Genomic DNA, 21952 nt, shown 5'->3' with positions numbered 1-21952 from the left:
AAACAAGAAAAAGTATACGTATTTATATCAGTTGGTGGATTTTTAATTTCTTATTTTTCTTCTTGACCAATCATGGTTGAGACATTGTGCCTTTTTTCTTCTTCCCCTCCTCCCCTGTGAACAAAAAAATTGAAGACTGAAGAATCACTTTGATGAAGGTTTCAGTTACACAGAACATTATTTTTGTTATCCTATTTGAGCAAAGCGGAAAAAAAAAAAAAACATTGGAAAAAAAACATAAATAAAAAAAAAAACCTTTTATCATTGTGACCCCCTACCCTCACCATGCGGTGATTCACACCAATACTGACTTTGTAGCCGGGCTACGACAGCCACTGCAAACTGAAAGGAACAGAGCGGGCCTGGGCTGTTGGAAGGCCACAGCCCCTATAATAAGGCAAAAAAGAAAAGGGGGGTGGGTGAAAATTAAAGTGTACCGTCAACAATAATGTTAAACCCAAAACTAAACGGCATTGCTGCAATTATGTATGGCTGGCGTTATTTCTAGTAGGATGTTTCTGTACATTTTTCAGAAGATAGGTGGTGCCTCAGGTAAAAACTGAGGTGACGTTTTCTCCATACTCCTGCCAGCTGAAGGGGGCGCCAACTCTCGCTTGGGGGCTGCTATGTACAGATAGACTTTATGTACAGGTCATCGGAGGCAAACATACACATGTACAACACCGCCTGAAGCACCAGAGTTGAAGGCCTGGTCAGTTGGCAGCCGACCAAATTTTAAATTTTCTTAAAAAAATAAAAATGTTCAAGAACTATCAGCTTTATAAAGTACACAAAATACCACAAAAAGAAAATAAAAAAAGGAAATTTTTTTCATATATAATCATTTTCTTTTCTCTTCTGAGGTACTAGATCCTGAGGTAGTTCGGTAAAATGCATATTAAATTGGTTATCCAGGGCAGCGGCCATTTCGGCACCGGTCCCCTAAGTGTCGATCCTACCACCGCTGCCCTCACCTCTCTAAATATATATTTATCTATGTATATAGGTATTTATCTATAAAATGCATCCGAATTTATAAAATGCCACTATCAATACAGGGGCAGGATGCCCCATATATCTAACCCTTCAGGGGGTCCTGTTGAGAAACAAACGTACCCCCCCCCTCAACCCAAACGTGGCCCCACCCAGTCTAAACCAACCCTCCAACCCCCCCCTCCCAAATAAATCTCTTGGTCCTACCAGGACTCTGATAGCAATGCCATTTTCTTCCCAACAGAAAACTCAGGAGAGAAAGCTTCATGTCAACCAATTAAACACTCCATTCCAGGACTAAATGGAAAAAAAACCAAAAAAAAAAACAGGAGGAATTTAAAAAAAAAAAAAAGGAGGAAAAAAAAAAGAAAATGTTTGAAAAACTAAGGTTAAACAGAACATCTTGTCGTTGTGTGAGGTCTAGAGAACCACACCTGGGAGGTGACTGAAAGGGGGTGGTGGGGGGGGTGTTATTTCTTCCTCAGGATTTCTAACCAGGATTTCTAACGTCATAAAAACAAAAAACATTCAGAACACACCCGTTGTGGGGGGGGGGGGGGTGTGAGGGGGTGTGTACACGTGAGAGGGCGGGTGACGTCGTTGAGGGAGCCCTTGGAAGTACATTCTCCGAGACGCAGAGAGGCCGGGCAGGCTCGGGGGCGGAGGGTCTCTTTAAACAAAAAAAAAAAGGGCCGGAGGGTGGGTGTTCACTTGGGTTCCAATGGCCTTTGATGACCCCCCCCCCCCACCCCCAGATAGTCATGATGAACCCCTCCCTCCTCCATTGTGACTTCTTTTCCCAGGCTCTGCTGCATCCATCCGTTCATCTTCCGGGCGGGTTCAGTCACCGTGCGCCCCCCAGGGACCCGGCGGGGGTCTTCTCACTTTCTGCGGGGCAGCGGGGTTCCGGGCCCGGGCCCAGGCGCCGGCTTGGGCTGCTGCTGCCTCCTCACCTGGGACAGGATCTCCTGGATCTTCCTCTGCGCCAGCTGAGGACACGGGTGGGTGAGGGGAAAGGACTGTGGTTACGATGGGGATCTGCAAATTGTGAAGGGGTAAACAAAAAAAAAAGGCATGCGCGGGCTTCCCTCTCACCTGGCTTGCATAGAAGTGTCCGATGATCTTCACCACAACCTGGTCGTTTTCGTCCGGCGTCTGCTCCCTGGGCACGACCACCTCGGCGCTGGTCAGGTTCTGGAGCTCATTCACCTGGAGAGAGGGAGGTTTAGGGAACGTTTTTTTCTGCTTCTAGTCGGGGTCACGCGGCAGACTCCTCCCCTCGTACCGTTTTGCCGCCCTTGCCGATGACTCGTCCGGCGGCGAAGGAGGGCACCTTGATGTGCGCCTCCAGCTTCACCTCCTCCTTGGGCCCGAAGAAGTTCTCCTCCTTCAGCTTGCCGAAGATGCGACCCTGAGCCTGTGTTCACATCGGTGAGTCCACAGTCACAACGTGCTACCGTTGAGACCGTCTCAAAGGTTTGTGTTGCACCCAAGGCAAAAACATTTCTGGGTTTGTTTTGACATGGAAAGTGGTACTAAGACAGTTAAATGGTTAAAATCATCAGCTATCATCCCATTGAGGCTATTCCACTTTGTCATATGCGTTCTCTGGAGGACTGGGAGAACAGTTGAGTCTTTTTGCCAACATTTCTGAGGGGCAAACCATGGACTTTATTTGAGAAGGTTGCAATCCCTTAAGAACAAGCAATGACAAAGACCGTCACCACCTTCCACTTCTGAACAAGGATGCTGGTTCACATTGTCCAGTTACTGGATTCAATTTTGTAACATTCCATTTTTTGGTTGTTCAAGTAGGACAACTTGGCAACGACGTTATGTTCTATTAAACTTGGCGGCCACTGCCAAAGCAAGCAGCAAGGTTTAATTTAACCAGCCTCACATGCACATTGTCAAGCCATTTATTTCCTCACATAGTTTGACAGCAATTAGCTATTAAAATCCCACTCCCCACCCCACACAGTACAGGATCGTGCAATCCAACGGACAGTGTCCACTGAGGAAAACACCTTGAATCTTGAAGGACTGCATTTCCACTTTGATTTTAACAAATACTTTCAATTAAAAGCAAGTCAAAGTAAGGCGGTACGCTAGGGTAAAGGGGTGCGAAACCTTAAACTGAGCCTCTGGTGGTCCAACGATGATGACCATCCTCTGCTTGGCGTCCATCCCTTCTGCGGGGGCGATCTGGATGGAAAGCGCACGCGGTCAGCCTCCGAATCGCTTTTATTGAGAAGACACAATAGGACTTTTATTGAGAGGAAACAATAACCTCCAACATCCCTCACCTTGATGGAGGCCCCAGCGAAGCGTGACAGCTGCTTGATGTGCTGACCCTGTTTGCCGATGATGGCGCCGACCGCCAGCGCCGGGATGAACAGGTGAACCGTCTCAGACTCGGGCTGCCCCTGCTGGACACACACGGACACACATACACACACACTCAGCTGTGCGACGACACAGAGCTCACACCAACTACACAGCAACGTCTAGAAACACACAATCGGGCAGTCCAAGCATTTTACAAGTCTACTTCGAACCGGTCAAAAAAACAATAAAATTTAAAAAAAAAATACTTTGTCAAAAGGCTGGAGCCTTCTAAAACCAGTGGAACTAAAGAAAGTTCCAAACCCGACAAACTACAGGACACTTATCATGCAAACCTCTGTGAGCGGGAGCACCTTATTGTTAATGAGGCAGATCAAGACAACTCTCCGACTCATCTAGTGTGTAATATATTTGTTTATGGACCGGGACATCGAGTGACTTTCCATACAGACCTTCTTACAATACGTTCACATCCGCCCCCTTGACCGTCTCCATTCGCACAAACATCTTAGAAACTATGTCGAACTTTGGAACCAATTTTAAACCCTTTGTGTGGCGTCGGTATTTAAGTTCCAAATGTCAAAACATTTGGCACATGTAGAGAGGAGGATGACACAGTGGAATTTGAATCAAATATCGATTGAAAACCTTTGGAAGTCTGGATTAAAAAAAAACCCCCAAAAACTGTTCAAATCCCAAATCCTTTGGGTCGCAGGAGATTCTCAGATGGAGAATACGAGCACCTGGTGAGTACAAAAAGGCTTTTATGTTTCAGTGTAAGGCTTTATGATGTATATTCAGTGCTTTCAGTTTGGGACAAGATTTGAAAGACACGAGAACGCCATGTTTTCACTGGTCATGAGGGAACAGCTGCGGCCTCGATCTGACTTACACCCGTCTAATGGTAAGATAGATTTATATATTTAAAAAAAAAAAAAAGAAAAGGGAGACGCAGGGTGGCGCTTTTTGTATTTTGACTGTCCCCCGCAGCTTCACACCCCCCTCTTAAAAGAGGTGATTGTACCACGGCGAGCCGGCTCGCAAGCTGCCACAGGACGCTGCTTGTGCGACGGGGTCGTGTGCGGTAGGCTGCTAAGCTCTGGAAGGGGAGCCGCTCGCATCGTCCAAGAGGAACAACAAGTAGCCTTGTTGATTTTGGATGGAGACCAATGTTCCAGCCGATGTGTCAGTCAAGGACACACCAACAACTTGCTTTGGCAGGCTCCAAATTAGCTGAAAGGCTTTTAATGCTGTGGATTGTTTGACTTGCCCATTCGGAAAACATGCACCTCCAATTAAAGCCTTGCAAACAACCCGGGTACATGCAGACGGGGATTTGAAATCACTGGTGACCATTTAACATTTATCTCTTGAGAAGTAGTCCAATCTGAAAATGAGAATCCCGAAAACAGAAGCCAAATCACTGTCACGCTCCAAGACTGAGGGCTCCCCATCAGGTTAAACGCTACGCATACTGACAAGTTAAGGCCTAAACATCAGAGATTACAGGCCAGCAGCAGCAGCAGCAGCAGCAGCAGGAGGAGGAGGAGCTGCCACATGACCCCTCAGCGAGCAGCCACAAGCCGTGCAAAGCACTGTGGGACGGGTGACTTACAGCGAAGGGCTGGCTGCTGGCAGACAGCACAGGAGCCCAAAATGGCCCTTCACCCCCAAAAGGGCCGCTCTAGGGGAAAGAGAATCACATGAAACGGAGCCGCGCTGGACCCCCAAACCGGTCTCCTCCAAGGACAGATGAAAGTCAACCCTAGCGTAAGAGTAACACTTGCACACAACAAGGAGACAGAAATCATATTAAGAATAGAAAAAAAAAAAATGGAGAGCAGGACACTTACTCCAAATGAAGAGTACCCGGCATGGGCACCAGGGGGCGGCGCATTGACCATGGAGGGTCCCATCCCTGGAGCTCCACCCGGGAACAAGCCCAGAGCGTTGAGGTTCAGGCCCGGAATCAGGTTGGACTGGAGCTGGTGGAGAGAGAAAAATACATTTCAACACGCTTAGAAATCAATGTAATATGCATAGATGGACCAATTGTCTTAATGCTGAGCTATATATATATATATATATATATATATATATATATATATATATATATATATATATATATAAAAATGCGACGGAACATGTTTTTAAAAGCATGTTTTGTGCGGCCCCATACAAGATATTTTGTTGTCTGGCTGAGCCACATAATCAAATTCTCCTTCATCAAATGGATATTTCAGCACGGTGATGAAGAGGTTTCCTGTCAAAGAAAAAAAAACCCCAAAAAAACAAAAAAAAACACAAAGCCTCTCTGGGGAAGGAAAAGGGGATTTATTTTGAAGGTGAAGCCGGGGTCGCACCCAACAAAATATAAGTCATTGTGATTCCATATCTGGGCATTACTGCAAATAAAAATAATGAAATAAGCAGTAATTTCTGTGCTCTGAGGCAACATAAAATATAATTGGATGTAAAGAATTTCACAGTGCCTAAAATTCTAAAGAAGGAATCCTAGAATGAGGGTGGAAAGTACCATACGTTTAAAGAAAGGTGGGACATGTAATTTTAACTGCCAGTACGAATGAAAATAATTTGATAATATAAGCAAAGAAAACTGGATTGTCACTGACACCAAGCTTCCCCTTGTCAAACCAACAGTGCAGAGATTTGATTCCTTTAACAGAATCTCAAAACCTTGATTTTATTTTTTTTTTTTTAATAATCCATTTTTCCTAATCTTATAAAAGGTCCAGTTCGTGCCCCAGCGTCCTCCCTCGGTGGCGGAGGCCAAAACTCACGTTCATGGCGGCCACATCGTTCTCGTACGACTCTCGGATCTTCTTCATCACCTCCTCCTCGGCCCGTGCGCACGCGTCGATGGAGCCCTTCACGGTGATGGTGCGCTCTGGGTTGTACAGCGTCAGGTCTTGGAGGCTGGACGGGAGGCACCACGGCGACACGTTAGTTTCAGTTCCACGCCGTGGAATTCAGACTGCGCGGGGCGGTCAGGGCCGCGGCCAGAAATGATCTTACGGTGAGATTGTGATCTTGGTTTCGGTGTCTTGTTCGATCTTCTTCAGATTGCGGCCTTCCTTCCCGATCAGCCGGCCCACAAAGTTGTTGTGTGCGAGGATCTTGAGTGGGATCTCTTCAGTACTACGGAAGACACAAAGAGGGATGCTTAGGGAACAAGAGATGCAGCGGTTACAAATATTTTTTTTTTTGCTTGCTTAAACAGTTACATCCAAAGTTTCCCATGGAGCAGTCACCGGTAATGCCCCCCCCCCCCCAAAAAAGCGGGGTTCAAAGTCACGGATCACTTTTGTAGACTGAGCCCTGCAACTTGTCTTTATACATCCACCATGTATGTTAGTGTTTTACAGCTTTTTTAAATTATTATAATTATTATTATTATTATTATTATTATGTATTTATTATGAAGGACCCAAACCACATTTGCTGTATTGCCAAGACTGAAAATATCTACCCAATGCAAAAATCATATTCCGCATACCTCTAAAAACAAAGCCTCCAGACGTATGAATAAACACCGGTATTCAAAATGAAAAAGGAGGCAGCGTCCGCTAATTGGAACGGGCCCAGCGGTGACACTGACCGTCACTGTGATTGGTATTTTGGAAATGATAATCAAAACACACGACGAGAATGATTTGATTCGTGGAAACGCCAAAATGCAGACAGTTTGATTAGGAGGTGGGTTTGCCGAGGAACCTCACAATCAGAAACCAACTGAAGGAGCAAGTTGCTCAGCTGCGGAAACTCACAACTTTGTGTCGACGGCCTCCTTCTGCATGATCTCCATGATGGTCCTGCACGCGTTGGAGCAGCCTTCGGGGGTGGAGTGGACCGTGATCGGCTTCTCAGCCGCTCCAGCGTTCTCTTTTCTGTGGATGTCGATCCTGGAGGACAAAGTAGGTGGTGAGGGCATACAAATACACATGGATTACACCGCCCCCCCCACCCCACCCCATCCACATCTAGCCATCTCCACCTACTTCGAGTGGGTCTGTTTCGTGATGTTGCGGATGGTGGCTCCCTCCTTGCCGATGATGGCCCCGACGAACTGCGTTGGGACCAGCATGCGCAGCGGCACGTCGGACTGCAGCTTGGGCCGGGCGCCCAGCGACGGGGAGCCCGAGCGAGGGGGTCCGCGGGGAGGAAAGCCTCTCCTGCCCCCCATCGGAGCAGCATCGGGCACGGCCATCTCGTCTGGGATGTAGGACACCTTCAGGGCAAAGTTCTCCATCATGAAGCCGTTCAGCTTCTCCATGGCCCTGGAGCACGCCCACAGAGAGGACGGTCATCAAGAAGAACTGGACGTGGCTCCGCCATGGTAGGTTAAGGTTTCCATGCCAATACCATCAATCAACAGCAAAGCAACAAGGGCTTCAAATCAATTTCTGGACATTAACAAAAAGGATGGAAGGTTGAGTTGATAGTCTTCATTGAAATAAAGCCAATTCAAGGTGTTGAGAGAGTAAGAGACTCCAGGGCTAAATAGCGCACGCACTCGCTCTTACCCTTGCTGAGGGGAATCAGCTATTTACTGAAATTGGTTTGGGGAACACAAGCCTAAATCTCATGTGGCCAGTTAGACTGGATAAAGCCTCCCTTGTCACCTTCCGTTCACCATCCTAACACAATTGAATGTTTGTCCCCCGCCTCCCACCCCACCGGAGTAAGAGCAACGCCGTGCTGAGATTAATGAACACCAGGGGGCACCAAATGGATTTTTTTTTTTTTTTTTTAACCCCTTTGTCATGCAGTGGCACCTAAAATGAGGCTTGCAGGCAGAAGAGGAGATGGGAATGAGTTGCACTGCCAGGAGAACTGGACCCAGGAAATGAAACCCAGAGGCACAGAATGTGGCAGGATGTGTGAGGCTACCACAGTACAGCCACACTGGATGTTTAGGGTTGTGCTGATAGTGTGTGTTTGGACACATGCGTGTCCTATGGAACTCACAATCTGGCCTGGTCCTTTGCCCCATATCGAACGTTGACTACTGCAGTGTCTGTTTCAGTGTTCACTGTTGCGGGGGCGCGCACACACACACACACACACACACACACACACACACACACACACACACACACACACACACACACACACACACACACACACACACACACACACACACACACACACACACACACACACACACACACACACACACAAATTACCCTCAGGGGGAGGTTTTCGTATGACATTTCTAGGATTTATTTTTGCGTGAACAACTGTATTCTAGTGGAGTGGACAGTCAGGAGTCAGACTGACATTTACCTTGTTCACAGTTCTCTACTGCACCATATTGGGCCAGCATACCATCCAGGACCTGAGGAGACAAAGACAAGGTTAGATGCGTAAGCTCATCTAAAGAAGCAGCCGCATAGTTTGATGAAAGGCAAGAGGCCTACATGATGTGTTTGAGTCACACGAGAACCTTGAGGCTGTGTGTACTGCCTTCTTAAATCCATCATTGCTTCCAAACCAATGCAAACTAAAACTTTGAACAGTTTGGTCCCAATTTGTTTAAAAGTGCATCTAATTTGAGTTACTTGTACTTGATGTGCCAAGCAAGATCAATAACCCTAGAGCGCTTGTAATCGACGAGTATTCATTTCAAAATTAATGATCAACTACATTTCAGCAACACGGAAGGGCAGGCCGTATTGCAGCAAATTCACGGATCAGCGTTGACAGGAGGCATTCTGTATTGGATCCATCGGCTGACCGTTCAGGTTTTTGCAGCACGCTGGAAAACTCAACATTCCCTAACTTGAGGGGAATTTTCAGCTTAACAAACCCAGCAGCACCAAACCAAGCCAGGCACCTGCCTAAATCTGGCAAACGCAGGGATTTTAATTCATAGATTCATGATCATATGTGGGCAGGAGGGGGAGTAAGGATTCTAGGCTCAAGCTTCCATACTGAAGACCTCCAACCATGCAGTCAAAACCAAGACCACACCCTCTGACTGCTCAACCCCTCTTTTCAGCCAACCAGGCGACCCGCCTGCCCTACCCCCGGCCGACCAACCGTGCTATCTCCCGCCCCCTGCCACAACCAAACCCTGCCATTGGCTGCCGCCGCAATGATATACTCCCTAAAGTCAGGAGCTGCACGCTGGCGGCTGGCTGCTGCGCCGGTCGGTCAGCGGGGCCCGACCAATGGGAATCCAGGGCATTCAGGAAAGGGTGGGGTGCATTCCAGCAGGAAGCTGGAGCTGGGGGAGGGGAAGGAGTTCATGCTACACATTCTGTGAGTCCTCCGCACATGGAGGCTAAAGGGGAGAAAAAGCCTGGCCCACCCACTACCACGGCTCGTGAACACACCACCACAACCGTTCTGTAGCTGTGGGGCCGCACACACCACGGCACACACCGTCGTATCTAGCTGATAAGATAAAGCACAAGGTCTTTACATAAAAAAAATAACCCATTTCAGGGTTTTTTTTCCTTTTGTTGTTGCAATCCTTCAGCCCCTCCCCCGGAACAAACCCTCCATTTCACCTTTCGAGGAGACAGACGGCTCGGCTCGCCACATGCTAGGAACATGGGTGGATCCGCGGCATGCGTAGACGAGGAGAGCCCACCATTAGAAAACACCCAGCGTGGCCATTTCATCGGGGGAAAGTGAATGGGGCTGGAATTCTAAAAGCCATGTATGCATTCAGTAGCACCCAAACTCAAATGCAACAGCAGAATGTTTGGCAGGAGAATTCAGAGGCACTGCTAGACACCAGAAGAAGAAATCTTTCAATCAGGCCTGTTTTAATTTGCCATCGGTGTGAACAAAACATGTGGGAATTAAAACTAAACTTTGTGTTGATTGGACCATTGCTCTGGTAGAGAAATTGTTCAAAGGGAACTCCATCAAGTATATTACTGTAAATTTTAAATGCAAGTAAGTAATATTTCCAATTTTACGATCATGTACAGGAATAAACTCAAGTATGTGAAAACACACACATATTGCTCAATACTTATCTCAAAGCACACCCATGCTGTACCAATATTGCAGTGGCTTTCAGTTGGGAGAAATTCTACCTATAACACTGCACACGTCCACTCAAATTAAAATCACCCCCCCCACACCACCCCCCGCTATGGATCAACGTCACCAGCATCTCCCAGAGACACTGACCTTGTCTCAATTCTAGTGTTGAATATTTTGCATTTAATTTTTAATTGCTGTAGTGAGCTTGCCTTCTTGAGGAGAGACGGAATCCATCAACAGTTCGCTTTAAACAATAATTTACAGCTCAGGGCAGGAGTGGGTTGATTCCATATAAATAAACATCTGTAGGATTTTACATTTTATTTTAGGGGAACCTTCAGAACGGTTCGTTCTGTCGTTCTAATGTCAGCTCTTAATGAGATATTTAAAGAATTCAAGAAATGCACTGTAATGGCAATTATATGTCTTGGGTCAGATCGGGAGCTTTTAAAAATTTACCCATATCTGAGGAAAGCCATTTTCCAGTTGTGTGTGTGTGTGTGTGTATTTTAGATTCTAGACAAGTCCATGTAATGAATACACTAGCGTGAATCAAAGTTTCATTAGTTAATTGATTAACAGATTTCTTATGTCCCATTTTCAGGAGCAGTTTGCAATAAAAATGTCTTTTGTGTAAAATGGCTTTAACTGAAACAGAGCCTATTGACCAGTAGTAAAAAGCACCGCAACACCACGAAAATTCACTGCATTCCTTTAGAAATCCTCCGTCAAAAAGAAGCCATCGGACAGAAGAATGATTCAGTTTCACAATTTGCATTTAGTAGCCGTACGGCCAACAAGTGGGAATACAAAAGCTTTTTTTTGGTTTGAGCTTTCAATCTGTGTGTCAGACATGTGTAGACTGCACATGGAGGACTGAAGGTTTTTCCAGATATTTCCCCGATAGCACACCGGTATTTCGTCGCCCTGACCCATCCAACCCAACGCAACAATTTGTGTGTTAAAAAATAAATAAAATCCACAAGTGCACCCTCATGCCCGGCCATTTTAGCTTTTTAGCTCCAGCGATCATCGTGTCGTCAGCACGTTAGAAGGAAGCGAGCGGGTGTACGGCCCAAACCCACAGAAGACATGGCAGTGGCGCCCCACCCTGCAAGCGGCAGCAGTTTAGCACTCACCTCCCACTGCATGTGAGGCGGGATGTTCCTGATCTGCAACTTACAGCTCCTGGGGAGGGAACGGGGGGAGAGGTTATTCACTGGATGGGCCGCAGCATCAGGACCACACACACACACACACACACACACACACACACACACACACACACACACACACACACACACACACACACACACACACACACACACACACACACACACACACACACACACACACACACACAGCAGGTGCATCATGTGTCCTGGGTGAGACACGTGGAAAGAAGGGGAGAGAAAGGGGGATGGTTAATACTGGAAAAGCCACTGCTCGGCGGCCCCAACCAGGAAAGACCCCTTAAGATAAACACCGGGCTCCGGGCAACCTCCCCAATCCCGTGGGAGCAGAGCCGCCAATGGAGGTATGAGAGTGGAATGATTGGGAATTTTTCATACATTTTGGGTTAGTACTCGAGCACGAGGCTCAGGCACATTTCCCCGTCACTCTTCAGGGTTCGTCGATTTTGTATCAGACTGAGGTCGGGGAGTGAGGCACAGAAATGCCAAAGCAAAATCAAAGAGGGATCTCTGCTTGCCACCTACCCCGAGAAGACCCAAAACCCAAGCATGTTCCATAGTAACTGCGAAAACCCACACTTCCAGCTGCTGCACTCTTGACATTCCTGGTGACCAGGTTGCGTCCGGCATTACAGAAATCCCTACTCATCCTCTCCCTTTCAACAGAGAGGTTCCCGATTGGTAAATTTCGGTGGTAGTTGGATTTAAGACCAAAGTGTACCAGAGGGCCAATATGTGGCTATCACTGACAAGTTAGCCACCTCAACCTAGAACCTGCAATGCCCAAGATGTCCAGTGGAGACCCGGTGCTTTAAAAGCGACCCTGCCATGCATTTGCAAAGTGGCCATGACAACCCAGACGTCTCCCACCTGTATATCCGCGGCACAGCCAACAAACGCATGCTGCTTTTAATGGCGCTCAATTTCATATTAACGTACCGTTTTACTTGTGATGTTTCCTCTTTTTATTTTTTTTTAATACATTAACTGCTCCAATTTCAACAACCTATAAATGTGACATTTAAATAACGCAGGTCATCTAATAAGACAAACTGTAAACTGCAATGCTGTGGAAAATAATGCCTGTGACCGCACATCACTCAGCTGGTCCCTAAACCACATCCAGCTCACATTTATAATAAAGAGTATGAAAAACACTAAAAGTATTTCCACGCACTACGACAGACTAGTAAAAACTTTAGTCGTAGCAAAACATGTAACATGGGGGGAGAGACAGTCACACAAACTCAAGTGCTATCAAAGCAGCCACCGGCATTAGGAAGCCATCAAATTCAAAATGAGTGAAATGTGAAGAAAAAAAAAAAAAAAAAAAAAAAAATTCCCAAACGAGCTTCCAAGAGGAATTCCAGATCTTTCCGGCCTACTGTGCCATTAACCCGTCCCATCCCCACCCCCCCACCCCATTCCCCAACCTCCCATGCTCTGCATTGCGGTGGGAACGGCGTGCAAAATGTGCAAATGCACAGAGTGCTTCCAGTGGGATTAACCTATAGCTGCACACATGGAGGAAGTCAGCCGGGGTATGGAGGGGTATACGGGTGGGGGTGTACATTCCCTAGTCCGAGCCTTTGATTTTGTGGAAGGGGGGGGGGCGGGGGGGTTGAAAGGGTAACAAGGGCCCTCTCTGCCCAGTGGGGGTGGGGCCCCGTTACCATGGACACGGACAAGTCCACTGACAGAAACATGTAGAGTGGGGGTTAAAAGCAAGAGGAAGGGAACAGCCAGGAGTGACTGGGGGTGGCTCGTCATGTGATGGCCAGGTCTCCTTATTTACTTTTAAATCCGACCAGCTTTCAGCAGAATCACACTTCAACGTGCACCGCCGTCCACACCCAGCCCAGATCTATAGGCCCGCACTGCGGAGCTGGAGCCAACACATTAGGAAGTACAGAATCTGAATTCACCATCACCACCTCGTCCCTTCGTCCCATCTGAAGCACCTCAACAATCATCTCCATTTCTAGGCTCCCACCATGCACTGGAGTAGAAGCACCATCCATCCATCCGTCCATCTATCAATACTCAGAGTGGAGAGGGAAGACAGTCTGCGTTCCACGCCCATCCACCGACTAGTCAGTGTGCAGGGGTTCTGAATGACTCCACGCACGCAGCCCTATTTCCGCTGTCCCCTCCCAGGCCTCGCATGCACAAGCCTCGGCCAACCAACTACGCTCTCGCGACTCAATTGATAAGGGAATTTTTTTTGTAAGGCGCCCGCCATTGATAATTTAAAACACACAGATGTATTGTGTGAATTAGACCTCTTGTTCTTTAAAGAAAAAAATTTAAAAAGTGTCATTTGATTAAAAGTTATTAAGTAATTTGATGAAAAATTACATGTTTTAGAACCAAGCCTTACAGAGTGGCTAAACAAGGGGCCACAGTCACAGTTCTGACACCCCAAGCCGCAGTCCCAGATTCCCATTTTACAGGTGGGGGGCCTCCACAGTGACCCTGTAACCCAGGATTGTAGGAGCTACAGTTCAATGCACACCAAGTTGTCTAGGACATTATTTTAGACATCTAACAACTCAACCCAAATACACACACACACACACACACACACACACACCTATTTGTGAAAATGTAGCCTCAGATATGCGTGGGCAAGCAGGTTTAAAATAATTCAACCAGCCAGGTGCAAGTACGACATTATAGACTAACCCATGTGGAACATTTAAACTTTAATATTTGTGCATCTATATAAAAAAAAAAAATAATGAACAACAGTATTTAGCAAGCAAATTGTGGCCAAAATAGACAACCAGCACAAAAACAAAACAAATCCAGATTGTTATTAGATGGGTGACTTGCCAAAATTATTCCCGTCACCATATATTTAAATAAAATTACCTATAAAAGATATACATGCAATAGCCAGATAAATGCACAAAGCGTGCATTGCGTTGGTGTGAAATAAACGTTGGGTCTGCTGAAACATTTTATATATTTTACATAAATTATTTTAAGCCATTTCATTAGCATTATTTTTGGTGAATTTGTGGTGAATTATACTTTAAGAAGTAAAATGTAATGTGGTCATAGCACATAGTTTCGGATGCAGTACTTGCACTGCGTAAATGTTGGTCACACACACACACACACACACACACACACACACACACACACACTACAGAAAAGCTGCGTAGGGTGGACTTCAAGCCACAATATGACTAAGCTCAGGAAAATGCCCCAAAACTTTAAAAATACATTTTTCTAAGCGTCAAACTCTGTGCTAGTCAGCAGCCAGTCCCATGTACACACGCCTTGCTACTGCAGGCCACCCCCCAACCCCCTCCCACCCACACCCACCCACTCGGTCGGTCGCAGGTCTAGAGTGTCTCCTCTACGGTACTTCCCCTTCCTGGTGGGTTTAAAGGTTAAGTCGTGGTGATTGGCCAAGCCCCCAGCTGATGGCTGGTTAAAACTCAAAGAAGGGGCTCAACCATGTCCTCTACATCCAGTAAAATACCCAAATGGCCACAGATATCTGTAGTGTTCGTAGAAATGGGGGAAATTTAACATTCCCCTTCCCATTGTGACTAAATATTGCTACTGAGTCACACCAATTTGCAGGGAAACAAATGCAATACAACAAGCGCAGTGTCACCAGTTTTTGGTCAATCATTGGGAGAGGGGAGGAGGCTAGAGCACTTCACCTAAAATTCAGTCCCTTTGTAATTCACCCTGGCACACCAGGGGTACTAGAGCACCACAACAATTGAGACCACCAGCCTAAAAAAATAAAAATGCCAGGAATAATTTAAGAAAAAAAAAAAAAAAAAAGTCATGTCAGTCAATCAGCAAATTCACCATACCGTCAGAGGGGCATGATGCTACCATGACTACATGTTATAATTTAAATAGCTTCACACCATAATTAAAAAAAAAAAAAAACAATTGCCCACCATTACATTCCATTAACAAAAAACAAAAAACAAAACAATTAACACGTCACATTGAGATTAATGGCTAAAAATATGAACCGCAGTAACTAAATAATGTGCAATTCATTTAATTTTTAAACAAGGACAAATACAAGGACCAAAGTATATCCGCCACTCTTAAAATCACAGCGTCAAAACTAGAGCGTGCTGCTGACAAAAATGGGAGTTTTATTATTATCATTTTTTTTTTTTTTTAATTACAGAATTGCGCAAATAGCATGACTTGGTCTGCAGTGGACTTTTCCGCGACTATGGGGCCCAGTGCTCCCACTGCCATCGCGTTTGGGCTCCATGTCATGCCACAGCTCAACGTGTCGAGGAGGGCAGGAGGGATGACGGGCAGATCCTCCTCAAATGGACGGCTCCACGGGCCCACGCACCGCACGCACGCGCCTGGGCTCGAAAAGCAGCTGAATGTTGCGTGGAAGATATTTAGGGGCCTGTGGATTTCTTTATTTATTTTTATTTTTTTAATATATTTAAACGCGTATCGATGGGACAGGGGCGGTGGGACTAGTAAGACGGTAGACATTCAACATTATCTACGGTGCAGCAACTCAGTCGTGGCGTGGGGGAGCCAACACGCGCACACGCTCGTATTTTACCCTCGTATATATTAAAAAAAAAAAAGAAAAAGACAAAAATTCTCCCAATTAATTTCGCCCAAACAAAACGATAAAACAACTGTTTAAACGCAGAGGAGGAGATGTACATTTCCAGCCCAGCCTCACTGCCTTGTTTTGTTTTTTTTTGTTGGTTTTTTTTCAATTCGTGTTTTTGAAGAAGACCGATAAAGAGAAATAAAAGCAGACGACTAGATCCAAAACCCGGTTATAAAAACAAAAAACAAACAAAAAAAAAAATAGTGCAACCCTTACCTCTGACGTTTAGGGACAGAGTGCTCCACTTCGAGAACTTTTCCATGAAGTTCCACTTTACCTTGAAAGGACAACACAAAACAGGTTTCAGGCTTAAACGGGCAGTTTGTAATCCTAGCCTATTTTTTTTTTTTTTATTGTTATTATTTATGTAAAAAAAAACAAAAAACTTTTATCGTTTTATCAAGTGGTGCATAATCTGATCAGCTGTGCAGTTGCAATGCATGCAGGGTCGTTTTTAATTATACCAGAAATACAAATTTAAAAAATCCTGCCATAGGAGTCGAAAGACATAAGAATTACACGTTTTTTTTGCCATAGCGCCGAGATAGTAAAAAAAATAAAATCCTAACTCAACTACGAGGCGTTCCCATGACAATTTAGTTTAACACACACACACACACACACACAAAAGACTAAAACAGCAGACAGCCAGGAGGTGGTGGAGCGCATTTCTTTGGCCTACATTTGACCAGCACCATTAAAGCACCTGGAGTGACAGCATGGCCCTCAGTGAAATCATGCCCCACAATGTGGAAACAAGTTAGGCCACTTGAGCCTCAGGGCCTTGAACCGTCGAACCTGGAAACAGTCTGCAAGTTCAAAGCAGCCGTTGGAAAGGGGCCTCGGTCGCCGCTTTTCTTTTAATTGTGTCAAAGAAGTGTCGTGCCTCGCAAACAGCGTTTCCTTCGGCGTCCACGCGCCCCAGCCGCTCCGAAGCGGCGTGAAAGCGACACAGTAGGAAAAGCCTTTTCCCCCCATTCACACGTTTGCGTGGAGTAGTTTCGAGCACAAGACGACACGGCCCCGGTCTGATCCTTTGGCGAGATCAGTGCTAAAATAAAGAGTTTTAAGTGGAAAGGGCTGCAAGGAAGAACTGCTTGGATTAGGGTATAGGATTCACCACACACACACACACACACACACAACCCTATAATAAGACTACACGCATCTCATTGAGGAGGGTGTGGGGAAGCGTGTGTGTGGTGGGGGTGAAGTAATAGTAACACACACACACACACACACACACACACACACACACACACACACACACACACACACACACACACACACACACACACACACACACACACACACACACACACACACACCTCTCCCCATTTTGAAATTGTTTTAATTGACACTTTCCAACTCACTCAAAGGAAAGAAAAAAAGAATGCAATGCCACCCCACCCTCCTCCTCCTCCTCTCACCTGAAAGAACATCGATGGCCTTCATCGCGATCTTCTCGTCGGGGCAATCCACGAACGCGTAGCCGGTCTTGACGAGGAAGGGGCCGCTGTGCGGGATCTTCCACTGCTCGAAGACACTTTCCAAGTCCTCGGCGCCCGCATCCTCGCTCACGTTGCCGATGTACAGCTTGTTCATGGTCGGATCTCTCGGTTCCGACACGATGGGAGGTGTGTGCGCGCGGAGCGGATTGTGCGTGCGGCGGCTTTTTTTTTTTTTTTTTTTTTTTTTTTTTTGTTTGGGGAGGTGGGGTTGGGGGGTGGGGAGTAGTAAAAAAAAAAAAAAAAAAAAAAAAAAAAAAAGAAACACCCCCCCTCTCCCCCCCCAAAAAAATCAAACTAATTCTAGCCTTATTTTTTCCTCCTCCTCCTCCTTCTTCTTTTTCTTCTTCTTCTTCTTCTTTCTTTTACTATCACGGAGTGTGTCCGTGGCGTGGCGCGGCGTGGCGTGGCGTGGCGTGCTTCCCCGGGTCGTTCGAAGCCACAGAGAGATTTAACTCCGTCTGTCTCTCTCTCTCTCTCTCTCTCTCTCTCTATCGCTCGCTCGCTCGCTCTCGGTCTCTCTCTCTCTCTCTCTCTCTCCCTCCTTCGCTCTCTCGCCGCGCCGCGCGAATAGAATTGTTCAATTATTAAATCCCGTAGTTCCAAACGATGGGTGGAGGCGGAAAAAAAAAAAAAGGAGGAGAAACTACTTTGCCCCCCTCCCACCACCACCACCACCACCTCCACCTCCACCACCTCCTCCTCTCCTCCACAAAAAAAAACAAACAAACAAACAAAAAAAAACCCTTATGGCCGAGAGACCGAGAATGTCACACACACACACACACACACACACACACACACACACACACAGTAAAGGATCGTACAACGGAGGAGGAAGGGAAAAAAACAAACCCAAAACACACTCACTCGTCTATTCCGGCTTTTTTTTTTTTTTTTTTTTTTTTTTTTTTTGAATGAGCCACGTGTTCAAACTACAAATCAACCCCCCGCACGTGAGGAATCCCAATTGCTCAATTAAGAGGTTTTTATTTGTTTGTGTTTTTTTGGTTGTTTTTTTTTTGGGTGGAGGGGGGGGGGGGGTGTGGTGTAAAATAATTGCACGGGAATCCGGGGTGGGGGGGACCAGCTACAAAGGGGGGGGGGGGGTGGAGATAAAGGAGGAGAAGAGGAGCGGGGTTGGCGGCCGGGGGGTGGGTGGGGGGTGGGGGTGGGAGAAGGGTTTCCGTGAGAACTCCACCCGGCGTCGTTTCTTTTCTTCCTCGCCGCCGCAGCCTCGCCTCTGATTGGCCGACGGGGGGAGTAGTAGCCCTGCGCCGGCGCGCCTGCGCAGGGCGACGACGCGCCGCCGCGGCCGCCCGAGTGCGGGCGGCGCACGCGGAGAAGTGCGGTCGTGGAAAAGCGAGCGTGTTATTTTACGCGGACGGCGGAGCCGGAGGACGAGGGGGGGGGTGGAGCCATTCATAAATGTTACGTACACGTTTTAAAACGATGGCCGGAGGAGAACGCATTTAGACAAGAATGATAGTAAAACACAATAGTATCGTAACTCACTGAACTGTAACGCATTACTTTTGGACGAAGGTCAACGTGGATACGAGAAGGGCTCACGCTCATTTATTTGCTCAACATTTTGACTCGCGCCGTTTTACTTTTACGAGAATCAAATGCGTGTCCTTTCTCATTGGTCGGCGGGGAAATAGTAAAAACGAGGTGGAGCCATTCATAAATGCTGCAAAACGTCTGCAATTGTTTAAAAATGTTTATTTCTAGAGAGATGTGCCCTGGTAAGGGCCCCCGAGACACTGTGGGTCACTGCGGAAATGACACGTAAGCCTACTAATACTACTACTACTATCCCAAATGTCGGCGTCCATCTTCCTCCGCAAGGCTGCAGCCATGATCCACAACTCATTGTCCCGAGAGCACGCGTGACTTCCCCGTGGGAGTGGTTAGGCATTTCCCCGTGGGAGTGGGTAGGCCTACTGGGTGTCTCATTGCCGACACTGTTTAGATCTCTACCATGGTTCAGACGGTTAAAATAAAAAAAACCTGGAAAAGTCTTGGCCCTGTTGGCTGAATGCATTTGAATCCCTTCTGGGAGGAGTCACCTGGAGTGAAGGGCTCACCACGTCAAAGCCCAATTCAATCAATTGTGTAATACGGTCTGATGTATTGCACAACGGTCGATACGTGTACGACAAAAATCACACTCAAAGCCCAAGATTGTAGTCCAAGAGTTGTAGTCGCCACACATAAAGGAGCTGAATAGAATGTATTCTCAAATAAGTGCTAACTCTCAATCTAGGAGAAAGTGTAAACCCTTGAAACACCACACAAGGGATTAGATTAAAAAAAAAGCAATATCCCATTGTATCATCATTTCTATTAAACAAACTATTGTTTTCAGATATGTAAGGATAGGACAGTTAGCCATAGGCCTGCAGTAGCCTATTTTACTAGGTCTATATGGACCAGGTAACCTAGCTTTTATGGGCTCCTTTGTTCATATTCACAAGAAGCTCTAAATCCAAAACAACATTAATTGTTATTGCATTGGCCATATGTTTTTTTTTTTTTTTTTTTTTTTGTTTCATTTATATTTAATGAATGAGTTTCAGGCTATACAGTACATTCAACAGGCATAGGGGTTCTGCATTTATGGTACCTATACGCCCCTATTCCTCGAGCGCGTACTCTAAATGCAAATTGGGAGCATCAAGGTGCGGTTGGGCCTCATCTGGTTGACTAATGAGTTGTCGCCAGACAGACAGACAGACAGACAGACAGACAGACAGACAGATAGATAGATAGATAGATAGATAGATAGATAGATAGATAGATAGATAGATAGATAGATAGATAGATAGATAGATAGATAGATAGATAGATAGATAGACAGACAGACAGACAGATAGATAGATAGATAGATAGATAGATAGATAGATAGATAGATAGACAGACATAGAGATAGATAGATAGATAGATAGATAGATAGATAGATAGATAGATAGACAGACAGACAGAGACAGAGAGACAGACAGACAGACAGACAGACAGACAGATAGATAGACAGATAGATAGACAGATAGATAGATATACAGTACACAATAGTCAGAAAAATATTATAGATCTCTATTATAGATTTTTATGTTCACCAACATATTTAGATGTGAATATAAAAGGGTGTATAATGCTCTTGTCAAGTAGCTTAGAGAGGAAATGTGGTTGTGTGAGGCCTTCCCCCCCTGGCAGACGCACGGGGCTCGGCCGTCACAGTGGGTTACTTATTTTGCTGCTGAACAAACTCACGGAGGGCTACGATTGGTCGAGGGAGCGGACCAACCAGAGCGCGCCAGTCCTGCCTCGTACTACTCGTGCTGGCTCGCGCTCAGCGGCGCCTCCATTCATTGGCTGCGATTCTATATGAATCGGCGCGCGAACGAAGCCGCCTCCGCTCCATCTTTTCCCACTTTGTGTCTTTTTTTTTTGTTTTTTTTTGTTCTCTCTCCCCACATGTTGCTCACAATCAAACAAATATAAAGCACAAGTGAACGCACAGCGCTGCGCCGGCCTCGGAGTCGCGGCGGCGAGGGGAATACCTCTTTGTTTACCAATGGGAATAACGCAAAATGATCAATAAACAGCGTTTTCATTCGCACTTCACAATAAATGCGCGACTCCTTAATCGTTGAACTGCGCGTTGAATGATGGTTTTCAACGTAACCTCCGGGGTTGATGGGATGCAGCGCCGGTTCCGGCGTTATTTGTGCCGCATTTAATCATCTGCACCGGGGAAATAATGCAAATATCCCGTCCAATCGGCCTATTTGGGCTCACACAATTTTTTAGAACCCAGATTCTTTCATTTTACGCGTCTCCGGTTCGAAATAAGTAACGAAACGCAGAAAGACGCGCTCCCAGCAAAAACGGAGATCTGGAAATGAAATGAAAATAAACACGTTTGGGGTTTTTTTTTTTTTTTTGGGGGGGGGGGGTTTGTTTTTTTTTTGTTTTCGCAGCCCACCGCCTGTTGACGCGCATCAGTGCACGCCAGCAGCGGCAGCTCGTTGCGTGCAGCCCCGCGCCCCGCAGCGGCGCAGCGCTCCCTCCCAGGCGGCGTGGAGAAGTGAATGTATCGCTGAGGAATGTACAGAAAAGATCCCCGCCCCCATCCAGCTCCCCGTGCCGCGGAGCCGTTCCATAGGGAAGCCCAGACTTAAAAGTTCTTTTTGTTTTTTTCTTTTTTTTGGTCTTTTTTTTTTTTTTTTTTTTTTTTTGTAAGATCCGATCGCCTA

At 46.3% G+C, this 21952-nt stretch overlaps 1 protein-coding gene across 1 annotated transcript; it reads right to left on the bottom strand.

Annotated features, from left to right (window-relative positions):
- Positions 1-1874: 1874 nt before the first annotated feature.
- On the bottom strand, positions 1875-17868 carry igf2bp3 (insulin-like growth factor 2 mRNA binding protein 3; the record flags this gene model as incomplete). The annotated part of the gene is made up of 16 exons (XM_080018778.1): positions 17616-17868; positions 16402-16462; positions 11502-11550; positions 8647-8698; positions 8329-8392; positions 7359-7637; positions 7128-7262; positions 6376-6498; positions 6141-6276; positions 5193-5324; positions 4955-5023; positions 3300-3422; positions 3124-3198; positions 2279-2410; positions 2089-2202; positions 1875-1982 (listed from the first exon to the last, which is right to left on the bottom strand). Exons 1-16 carry the CDS (start codon positions 17788-17790, stop codon positions 1875-1877), a joined length of 1827 nt encoding a protein of 608 aa, XP_079874904.1. The 5' UTR covers positions 17791-17868.
- Positions 17869-21952: the final 4084 nt, after the last annotated feature.

This window comes from Zeus faber (genome assembly GCF_960531495.2).
Source record: "Zeus faber genome assembly, chromosome: 1".
NCBI classification, from domain to species: Eukaryota; Metazoa; Chordata; class Actinopteri; order Zeiformes; family Zeidae; genus Zeus; species Zeus faber.
The sequence above is the reverse complement of the archived record's forward strand: the minus strand, read 5'-3'. Positions and strand labels throughout refer to the sequence as shown.